Below are 12257 nucleotides of genomic sequence, written 5' to 3' on the forward strand. Positions count from 1 at the left end.
ATCCTGTGTCAGTTACATTATCAAGCAATGTCAGGTGTTAGTGATCAGCAAGACTAACCAAAGACCCTGCTCAAAAGTTTTTTTCTGTAATCTGCTTTTCCATTAAAAAACAGTCAGCATGTTACATTTCATCAATAAAGGGTGAAAATAAAGCTCAGTTGTTTTCTAAATATATTATTTTGTATACATATCAACTATATTAAACAAAATTGCTATTTCTCATTTTTCTGATCCTGCCTTTTATCTTCTACTTCTTATAAACAGAATTACATAAATGATGCATTTGAATTCCTAAAGCAATATCTCTCTATATATTTCCCTAAGCCATCAATTTAATTTCCCTTAGGCAGGGTATATCAAAGTCATGCACGCTGAGTACTGCCTTCAGAAAGTGGAAAGGGTAAAATGTCACCAATTTATAACTTCTGTGGTAACTTACCTTGTTATGTTTCTAAATGTAAATTTTCCTTCTTGAGATGACACAGAAGATACTTTTAGAGATGGGAATTCTAATATATCCTTCTTTTAGGTACCGCCTTTTGACAGATACCAAGATGCAGGCAATTTGTCCTTGATGAGTCAGCTATATAGGTAACTGATTACCAGACTGAGATACTTCTTTGTCTGAGTGATTTGCTTCCTTTGATTATCTTTGCAAATGACAGAGTCAAGTTATTAAAATTAAAGGAAGATGTACTCTGCAGTAATAGAAGGTGTTGCCTTTTAAGGAAGACATCTGAAGGTGAAAACTGGATGCCTTAAATTGAAAGGTAAAAGCCCTATTGATTTAAACAGCAGGATTTCATCATGAATGTGAGAAAAAAATTGTCCCACAGGTTACTGAATATATTGAATGCAGTTATGACAATGAAATAATAATTCATGCTCTGTGTTATTTTAGCAGGCATGCACAACAAATTTTTTTCTTCTCTATAAACTTTCTCTTTTAGAAGACTGTATTTGAAGTAAACCTCTAGATAATTCTCATAAATATTTTCCATATACATATCCTCCATGAAGGTCATAAAGGGGGGCAAATTATTGAATTTTAATAAAACTATCCTTTATGAAGATAGATTTTTAATAAATAACTTATAAAGAAGCCTAAGAGAAATCAGCAGCACTTGTAGAACAGTAAAAGGCTAGCTAGGTTTGATTTTCTCGTGTCAGAAACAGGCATGGCTAGCTGGCTTCAGTAGGCACTATAAAGATGACAGTAAAATTAGCTGGCATTTCAAATGGTCCTTGAACAAAATCTCAAGAAAAAATCACAAGTATAAATTGGTAGTGGTTGGAAAACAGCCTTACAGAAAGGGATCTGAGATTCCTAGTCAACAGCAGGCTCAACAGGAGCCAGCAGTGTGCCCTGGCAGCCAGGAGGGCAAACCACATCCTGGGGTGCATCAAACGCAGAATAACTAGTCGCTCAAAAGTGGCGATTTGCCCACCATGTTCAGTGCTGGTGTTTCCTCACTTTGAGTACTGTGGGCAACAGTCAGGGCAATCAGGAGGGCAACAAAGCTGGTGAAAAGGCTGGAAGGAGTGGCTGAGGATTCAGAGGTTTTCTGGTTTGGAGAAGAAGGGACTGAGGGGGCACCTCACTGCCCTTTACAACTTCCTGAGGAGGGGAAATGGAGACAGAGGTCTATTCCCCCTGGGATCCAGATATATTCTACTCTATTCTAGTCTATTCGATTTTAGTCTAGTCTATTCAAATGCATTTTAATGGAAACTCAGTTATAGATGATAGTATAAACAGAAACATGAGGAAGTTAGGTCAATACTTCCTATTCAAAAATATTTTCACAGAGAACAAATATTTACAGTTATTGTTTGTTATACATGGAACAAAAAGGAAATGTGAAAAAGTATACTTATGGTATTGCTGCAAAAACAGTGTTCCATACCTGAGTAAATGTTAAACAGTAGTTTGACATTCATAATAGAAATGAAAACACAGATTTATGCAGCTTACTTAGAGATTGGTTTTGATTTTTTTTACATGTCTAAGATCTGATTTTATGCAAATTAATATTGTATCAGTCAAGTAACTTATGTTCCTTCTGTTTTTATTCTCTTATCCTCTTAAGTTCTGCTTAAGTATAAGCATTTATTTTACCCTTTTCCCAGTTCCCAAAAGGGGTACCCAGTTTTAGGCAAAATATATAATATGATTACCAGATGTTGTGGCAAATGGAGGGAAAATAAAAATAAAATAGACAACTCTGAAACCATTTTTTTGGCTGTTGTAAAACGAACTAGTGCTATTACAGGCGACCTGGCACTAATGAGAGCCAAAAGCACACATTCTTTTCATTCCCTAAATGGAAGTCATCATTTTCAATTAGAAAGCAGAAATGAAAAGATGAAATTTGATCACCTGTCTCTGCTGGTAGCCTTTACCTGCATATATCTATTGAAGTACCCACTTAACATCCATCACTAGGGAAAGCTTTATTCGTTCAATATGCTCAGATACCTTATACAGGCATTTGGAGCTATTGAAACAAAAAAACCCATTGCCTGTTCTGAAACAGAAGCCCCCAGACACACAGGGATCACAGTTTTAGCTCTATACTCTTTATATTCATATAGTGGCTAGTACAATAGAGTTGAGATTTATACAGTATTGTAAAGCAGTAAAATTCTGATCCTTCAGTGCCTGACAGTGTGTGATTGCAAGGAATGACATGAGGGTCTGAAGTATTTCGGGATATAATGCATTTGTTTTGTGTTATCCTTCCAAGAGTATATTTTGTTGCACAGTGCCATCATGCAACTTTAACTCTATGAACCATTGCACAGTGCCGTTCCCCTTCTCATGCAGTATGAGCACCATACTGACATTACCAGCTACGTCACACACATTTTTGCCATTCTGCTTTGCTTGTCAGGCTCACTTCCAAGAGTTGGTTAGATTGAGTTACACTTTATACTTTTTCCCCTCTAATTTCTCTATAAAATATTGCAACCCCCTGCAATTATGGAGGATCTAATACAAAATAAAAGATTTAACATGTATTTCTTTTAGTCAGGCAGAATCTTTATAAAAGCATGCATTTACACTTTTGAAGAAACTATACAACTCTGTTTAAAAACACAGACTATCATATTGGTGATTTCCTACGAAATAAAAGGATTCAATACACTGAAATCTTGGCACACTTAAGTTGGCTAGTAAATTTATTATGGACTTCAATGCACTCAGAACTTCAACCACAGTTCTTTTTCTGTAATAAGCTACAAAATAAACAATGTGTATATTACCACTATATTACCACTGCATTTCAGGTCGATGCTCTAAATTAAACTGTGGGAATCTAAAAAATATTGTGAAAATATTTTACATCCATATCATCAAAATATTTTAAATTATAGAAGGAAACTCCCTTCTCCCTTATGCTTGTTCTATTATATAACAGCATTCTAAAGAGTTCACCTTCTTTTGACTGACATGAAGTCGAATGTAAAGTTTCAGTTTTTAATTAATAAAATTGTTATGATTCAAGCTAACAAGTCAAGTTATGTATACTGCATAATAGATACTAAAAAGGAAAAAGAAGTGACAAATGAACACTGCGGACAATATGCAATAGAGTCCTTATAATCTATCTCACCACAGAATCCAGGGCATAGATATGAAAAGCATTATAAAAGAAGTCCAGTGTTCTGACTGACTAGGTTCTCCAAAATATGAAGCAAAAGAAAAGAAAACAATGAAAGAGTCCTTCCTTTCCACTCGAAGATTTCTTGCACAGATTCAAGAGTATTTCAGATTTCTCACAGTCTCTTTCCTCCATTTTTTCTCTTGTGAACATTATAACTCCTTAACTACTTAAAAAAAAGTATGATTTTGATTTGATAGAATCATAGAATACTTAGGGTTGGAAAGGACCTTAAGATCATCTAGTTCCAACCCCCCTGCCATGGGCAGGGACACCTCACACTAGACCATGTCACCCAAGGCTTCGTCCAACCTGGTCTTGAACACCAGGGATGGAGCATTCACAACTTCCTTGGGTAACCCATTCCAGTGCCTCACCACCCTCATAGTAAGGAACTTCTTCCTTATATCCAAACTAAACTTCCCCTGTTTAAGTTTGAACCCGTTACCCCTTGTCCTATCACTACAGTCCCTAATGAAGAGTCCCTCTCCAGCATCCCTATAGGCCCCCTTCAGATACTGGAAGGCTGCTATGAGGTCTCCACACAGCCTTGAGGGGGTGGAACTACATGATCTTAAGGTCCTTTCCAACCCTAACTATTCTATGATTCTATGGTATGCATTCCAGCCTGTGCCGTGTTGTGGCTTCCAACCTCTTTTACAGTTCCCAAAACGGCAAACTTTAATCAGATTAAGTCCTGCAAAAAGGAGTATTAGTTGCGCAGAGAAGAAAAAGAGCAATAGTGTGGTAGGTAAGCTGTAAGTCCCTACCACAAGTTGTCCTGCACAACTGCCTGCTGGCTATCAGAAGCTTGGATAAGTGTCAAAGAAAAATCAACTGGATGGTTTATTATTTCTTCAAGATTAGATTTTTTGGGAAAAACTGCAGAGCAGGCCAGCACAACCTGGGAAGCATGAACAACCAGTAACTTTCATTTACCTGCTTAAAGTTCATACTGAAATTCTGCAGCTGTGAGAAGAACAAATGTAAGTCCAAGTTTAAATAGATTTGCCAATAACAAAGATGAAATGGAAGTTTTTATAGCAAGAGTTAGTTAGGTTTTTTTTTGGGGGGGATTATTGAATCGGAACATACTGTATTAGTTGTTGAAGGAAATTTGAACTTTGCTTGAACTTTACTATCACTTTTTTTTACCAACTATCATTTTGTAGTGACAATTGCTTAATCATAGGTTATTTCAATAGCTTCTTACACTTCTTTTATTGTCAATTTATCTCAATTAAGACAATGAGAGTAAATCAGTATCTTCAGATTTATACCAGGTTTCACTGTCACTGAGTTAATTTATGAGTTTTGTAATAGTAACATAAAATCCATGAGTTAAATACAAAAATAAACAATAGTTGCCAGGCTATACTCCAAGCTTTTCACTCACTCAGCCTACTTTATAGGTATATGTGAGAAATTTAACCCTAACGTTAAGCTCTTCTTGCAAACTTTCAAGCAAAAGCTCCACTTGGTGCTAACAAAGTGAAACTACATATAAATATAGTTCCAGTCTAAAAAAACTTACAGCTTTTAAAATAAAGAGTTTCACTACTGACTGTCTGCAAATTCTGAAATAATAATTCCTGATGCATATTACTAATACAGAATGATTACTACCCAGGTTAAGTATAAAATCACCCAGTTTCAAATAAGTAATTAGGGATTCACAAAAAACATAGATAAAGCACCTAAACGCATGATTTTTGCAAACAGATTACAATGCAGAAAATTCTTACTTTTCAGTGTTATTACAGGAAAAATAAGGAAAATTACTGAATTAATAGTTAAATTAACACATACTATGAAAGAATTATCACACTTTTATTGTCATAAATTCATATATAATTTCAATCTAGACAGAGTCACACTTACCTTGACGCTGACAGAAATGTTGAAGTGATGACAGCCATGCTTTCACATGCACGCAATACTACGAAATGTAAACTAAGTAAACTAGAACTACCCCACAGCATGTTAACATTGAGTGCAAATTTTTATATTACACTGCCTAGTATGATCTATAATTGAATGTGGATATAATTTCTATTAAAAGGAAGTTCAGCCTTTTCAGATAGACTACTTAAAATGGACTACTTAAAATGAATGCTTATTGCCCAAAAGCCAGATAGATAAGAGACAGGCTATTTTTAATCTGCATGACTCGGAATTCTAAGAGGAAGAAAATGGTAAACTGCAAAGGGTCTTGAAAACACTAAGTCAATTTTACAGTTTTGAACTCTTGAGTGTCTCTCATTTACTGAAGTAGATGTTTCACTTAACTCTGGTTTCCAGAATACCTGTTTCATATTTCTAGAATTCATCCCAGGTTTTGCTTTTCCTTTTTTTCTGTAATAAGATCCTGGATTCCAAAATGCCCAGTTCACATTTCTAGAATTCATCTTTTGTTTGCCTTTAATAGCTCACACAAGAATGTAACATTCATATTTGAATATTAAAATTTTTTGAAGATAGGATTTTTTTGTTCTTCAAAGTGTGTAATACCATGACTCAATTTAACTGCATTAAAAAATTATGCTAGGGCTTTAAGTCTTTGGTTTTATTGTTTTTTAGGGTTTAGTTGTTTGGGTTACTTTTTGGATGAAGGGTGATTTCTCAGATTTAATTTTTACTGATACACAAGCTAAATGGGAATTAAGCATATGTCTCACCATGAAACAGAGAATTCAGGTCATGTCACTGTAAAACAGTAATTAACATAGTTCCACTTCTGTATTTTTCCTGCCAACATAATCCTGAAAAGGGCACTAAAACTGTGTTTATAGATAGGTTGGAAAGATATAATTTCTTCTTAAAGCACATCCATGAAGACTAAGACAGTAGATAATTAAGAGGAATTGAGCAATACCTAGACTGAGTCAGGATATTCAAACCATCCCATTTTCTGTAATACTATAACATTCTTTGAATTAGTATATTTATTTTGCCTTATTCTCTACTCTGCTGAATTTCCATTATTTCAGTTAAATAATTCCATATATACTTTTGGAATTCTGAAAATTCAACTCAACAGTTGAATAACTTAAAATTATTATAAAAAATTCTATCATCCTACACAGTGCACAAAGCATGGGATGTGGGGGTGGAGACAGTGGAATTTATTACTTCTGTGTGTTGTAGTATGCAATTTATCAAGATACAGGAGCACTGACTTGCACTGGGACAAGTTAGGAATTTCCCCTAACTCCAGCAGTGTCTTCAGCTGCCACCATGGTGAGGTATGAGTAGCAACAGAAACTACTGAGCTGGCAGATGCAGGATCCTCACAAACCCTAAAGTGCATGAGAAATTAAACTTAGCACAGCAGCACTCTACTTTTTGAACAGTGTCCACTAAAATAAGTAAGAGGAAAAGCTTTAACTTTCTGTTTTATTGTCCCAGAAAGATCCTATCCATGGAATGTATTTTGATAAATACAAAATTACACTCGTAAGTCAAAATAAGGACTTTTGAATAACATCAACAACCCTATTATGGCTGCATGCAAGCTTGGGGGGGGGTCTAGAAATCTCAGGAACAGTAATTCCAGAAGTACTTTTACTCAAAGGACAGAGAGGGATAATTAAGAAGTTGGTAAGTCTCTCGCCCAGCTGTCTGCTATTTTGCTGTTGTGCTATGGGAACACAGAGAGAGAGGGAGAGATGAAGTACTTACTCCCAGAGAGCTCTGCAGTTATTCAAGATGTAGACGAAATGTGGTTTGTGTCCTGGGTTCAGCAGTAGCAGTCATGTTTCTCCTCCTTGGTAGCTGGTGCAGTGCAGTGTTTTGACTTTCGGCTCGGGAACAGAGCTGATAGAGATGTTTTGGTTTGGCCAAGGACTTTGTGAGCCTCATGCTCTGCCAGGGAGGAGGGGAAGCCGAGAGGAAGCAGAGACAGGACACCTGACCCAAACTGACCAAAGAGGTATTCCATACCACAGCACGTCATGCCCAGGATGTAACTGGGAGTTAGCTGGAAGGGCTGGGAGACTGCAGGGTTGGAGGAGGTATCGGTCGGAGCTTGGTCGGGCTTGGGGGGCGAGTTATCGGTCAGCGGGTGGTGAGGTGTTGTATTCTGTTCCTTTGTTATTTCCTTTATCATTATTATCATTGGTGGTAGCAGTAGTGATTTGTGTTATACCTTAGTTACTAAACTGTTCTTATCTCAACCCGTGGGAGTTGCATTCTTTTGATTCTCCTCTCCGCCCCTCCGAGAGCAGGGGGAGGGCAAGAAAGGGGGGGAAGTGAGCGAATGAATTACCTGACTGGGTTTAAACCACGACAGTTCTTTTTAGAACTCTCAGTTGTCTCTGTATTCTGGAGTTACAGCACAATCTAAAGCCTTACCTTTTACCCACATGGAAGAAAAAAAGATAGATATTAAGATATTGCTCTCCATTATCCAGTTAAAATGTTTTATAGCCCTGAAGGTCATGTAAAGCCTTTTTTTCTGTGTAGGATGCCTGCTTTCTGATTAACCTGAGACTAGAATTTTCAGTATCTCAGTTTAGCTAACAGGCAACCAGATTTTTGCCAACTAAAGATGGAGGAACCTAGTCTTTATCATGCCTGCTAAAAAACAGTTTTAAAGTTAAAGGGGTTCAGTGTGCTGTATTAAAACCAGGTCTTTATAAGACTTCTACTAACTTATAGGATGATCACAGATTTCATTAAATGTAACTAAAATTACATTATATCAGAAGGCAGTAAAAGAAACACATATAGTTTATATTCTATTACCTTGACAAATATACCATGGCTGTATAGGTACTTCTTTAGGCCAAACTCAGTGAAGGATAGTTAGGTAAATTGGTCCTTAATAATTTTCATTTTCCCTCATGTATGAAAAATACATTTCCAAAATCCAGATTTTCTCAAACATATGTAATCAAGTTATCAATTTGACCCCAGGATCTCAAACTGGGATTTGACCGCACAGTTTAAACCTTGGGAAGATGATGCTAGTAGCAGCAGATCAGCAGCAGCTGCCTCTTCAAGTGTGTGGACAATGCAAAGATGAGTAGTGCATTTGGTATGATAGAGGGAGCACTTAATGTGCTATACCATATAGAGGGAGCTTGACAGCCTTGACAACAAGGCCAAGTGCAAGGTCCTGCACCCCGCATTAAGAGCAAACCCCAATATCAATATAGATTGAGTGATGAATGGATTGAGAGCAGTCCTGCAGGGAAGGGCTTGGGGATATAGGTGGATGAAAGAATTGGACATGAGCCAGCAATGTGAACTTGCATCCCAGAAAGGCAATTGTATCCTGGGTTGCATCAAAAGAAGCATGGCCAGCAAGTGCTTCTGCCTCTCTGCTCTTGTAAGACTGCACCTGGAGCAGTGAATCCAGTTCTGGAGTCCCCAGTACAAGAAAGACATGGACCTGTTGGAGTGCAGAGGAGGACCACAGAAATTATCAGAAGTCTGGAACACCTCTATTAAGAAGAAAGGCTGAGTTGGGATTGTTCAGCCTGAAGAAATGAAGGCTCCCAGAAGACCTTAGTGAGGACTTTCAATATGTAAAGGGGGCTTATGAAAAAGATGAAGAGAGAATTCTTACCAAGACCTGTAGTGACAGGACAAGGGGTAATGGTTTGAAACTGAAAGAGGGTAGACTTAGATTGAATAGAAGGCAGAAATTTTTCATAATGAGGGTGCTAAAGGCACTGGAACAGGTTGTCCAGAGAAGTTGTGCCACACACCTGGAAGTATTCAAAGTTGGGCTGGATGGAGCTATGGAGCTTTGAGCAACCTGATGTAGTGACAGATATGCCTTCCCATGTCGGTGGGGTGGACTGGATGATCTTTTGGGTCCCTTCCAACACAAACCGTTGTATGATTCCATGATTTGTCTGGCTACTATCATCCAGTGATTATCTGTGCAGTCCTAATAGATTTTCTATCTACTGTTGTTAATGACACTATATAGACTGAAACGAAACAATTTAATGTGCCTCAAGAACAGAACCAACATTTATTGGAAGTATGATGTCCCACATTCAGGTCCATTCAATTCAAGTGATAATTTTCCAAAGGAAGGAAAGATTAGTCGTTCTATCTATCTATCTATCTATCTATCTATCTATCTATCTATCTATCTATCTATCTATCTATCTATCTATCTATCTGTCTATTTATCAAGGGTCATCAGTAACTCATTAATGTGAACAATTCAAGGCATATTCCTCCACCAAAGGAAGCGATAATAGATACAGAATTACACACCTCTGCCATTAAAATCAGGTTTGCATGTGTCCTCTTGTATAAAGTTATAAATTCAGTGCAACTGAAACACAGCAGATTTACAGAAATAGATATCTTTCAAAAAGAAGATAATCTAGACTAGAATAGATACAAATCTTGTCAATCTTTCAAACTGCATGCTGTAATAATTATACTAGTTTTTTAACTTTCATAATAACAGTTTGTTTTCCACATTGTCGTTTACCTGAAGAATTTTTTGTTTTCTTTTTCTTACTTACTAAGCAAGTAAAAAATACCTGGAATTCACCTATCTTCCAATGTCAGGCAGAACCTAGTGAGTTCTCAGGATCATATTTACATTTCATCAAGGAATTAAAAACTGAAATACACTCATAAAACACAATTCTCTGGATTTTTTAAATTCTATGTGTATATTCTGAATTTCTTTTGTTCTTCTAATTCAATCACAGATCTTCTATAACAAAGATTAAATTCCATAGTGTCTTAAAAGCTTGACTGCCACTGTTGAAAAGCAGTATTTAATGCCAAACATAACTGTATTTTTTTTATTAATCCATTTAAAATCTTCCAATACTTTTCTGTTTCTTATAGGAATGCATCTGTACATAGTACTCTGATGTGCTAGAACATTCTTGAAACACATTAACCACGTTAATAGATAACTCAGCAAAAGAAGTTTCCTGTGTTTCAAAATCGTGCATGCCAAGAATATGAATCAACTTTGCTATCAAGAAAGATTAAAAAAAACCTTTGTAAATGCCATTCTAAATAAAAAAAAAAACACAAACAAAATTGTTACACCTTACCTTGCATTTGTAAAATGCTGTAAATATGAACATTTGAGCAGTCTATATGCTATTCTATACAAAGTATATGTTTTCTTCAATAAGATAAATAAACTCTAATGTTTGCTGTTATGAGCAAATTTTTAGTTTAAATTTCTATGGCAAAGTATAACCTCAATAAATAAACCTTCATGTGGAGAGGAGCCTGGTATGTGCAAACATCCAGGAGCTAGAATCACACAGGCAGCAGAAAAGACTTGTGGTGTATTGTCATGGATCTAAGGTTATTTTGTTATTCAATCTAGTGCTGACAGAGGAATTTTTATAATGTCAAGAAGATGCAGTTTTTCTATTTGAAAGAAATATCAAACTATCTCAATATTATAATTCATCATTATGGAGTTCTTTATATTTAAAAAGATAACGTTACATTACTTCTTGACTCCATATTATCTGCAACATAAATTTAATCAGGGTATATAGCTTGTTTTGTCTGTATTACCTTTGTATCATCTACCCCAAAAAACCTGCACACAACAATGATAAATACAGATAAACATTAACATTTTCCTCTTCCTATCATTACCCATTGTTTTCAAATTGGTGAGTCCTCATCCTTGGTTAATTTATTTTTCTTTACATGGAATCAAGAAGATTTTAATAAGAAAAAGATGCAAGTTTTCAAAACTTGTTAAATCAGTAAGCCAAGAGCAAGCATGACCTAATGACAAATTTAAAATAAACTAGCCCTAACATCATTATAAATATCCACTCATTTTTGTCTAAGGTGAAGGGGCCTGTCAAAAAGAAAGTAACTTAGCCCAGTTTCCATAAAATATTGAACAGAATTCAAAATCCACCACCAAGAGTGGTCTGTTTTAAAACTAGCCCAAGGATGTAGGATCAATCAATCAATAAATAAAGCAATCACATCTTTCTATGAAATTGGTGATGAAGAAAAGAGTCACTTACCTAGAACCCCCAGCCTGTAATTGAGAGTGATAACAATGACATTTCCATAACTTGCGAGAATGCTGCCATCAATCATATTGCCAGTACCCTCCATGTAAGATCCACCATGGATGTAGACCATAACGGGTTTCTTGCTGTTCTGATCATGAATGTCTGAAAAAATTCAAGTAAGGAAAACATAATAAAGTAATAAAAGATATGGAAATATGGTATTAACAATTTGTAACAGTGCTAAAAGTATTTCCTATGTTTTCAATAGGAAATTTCACCACTTCAGCTGGTTTACACAGTTCAGGGTCATCCTACAAGTCTAATAGTTACAGCTTGAGTATTTCTCTTGGTTACTTCAAACAGTATTTCCTCTGAAATGTTCTCTGAACACTTGAAATATCTTCAGTATTTCAAGGAATTTAATTTGTATATAAAAATCTAAAAGCCTAAAGAGAAAAATCAAATTATGGAATAGTCTTGTCTTTTTTTAGAATATTCTTATCCAAGTATAAATCAGCACAGAAATATCTGTACATATCATAATAAAATTAGAATAATGATCTATACTTTCGCATTCCTGACTGAGACATTATTGTCAAAATTATAG

The 12257-nt window shown here is 35.8% G+C and overlaps 1 protein-coding gene across 5 annotated transcripts in view; it reads right to left on the reverse strand.

Annotated features, from left to right (window-relative positions):
* NLGN4X (neuroligin 4 X-linked) overlaps positions 1 to 12257 on the reverse strand; it is a 181334-nt gene that overhangs the window by 66687 nt on the left and 102390 nt on the right. For 4 of the 5 annotated variants that reach the window (XM_057419488.1, XM_057419485.1, XM_057419487.1 and 1 more), the window contains one exon: positions 11660 to 11812. The exons of the other annotated variant lie outside the window; for it this stretch is intronic. In XM_057419488.1, coding sequence (XP_057275471.1) covers positions 11660 to 11812 — 153 coding nt within the window. The remainder of the gene's footprint in view (positions 1 to 11659; positions 11813 to 12257) is intronic. 5 annotated transcript variants of the gene reach the window in all.

Source organism: Pezoporus wallicus, unplaced genomic scaffold (genome assembly GCF_028554395.1).
Source record: "Pezoporus wallicus isolate ANWC-B61680 ecotype Strahan unplaced genomic scaffold, APGP_CSIRO_Pwel_v1 contig_5767, whole genome shotgun sequence".
NCBI lineage: Eukaryota > Metazoa > Chordata > Aves > Psittaciformes > Psittacidae > Pezoporus > Pezoporus wallicus.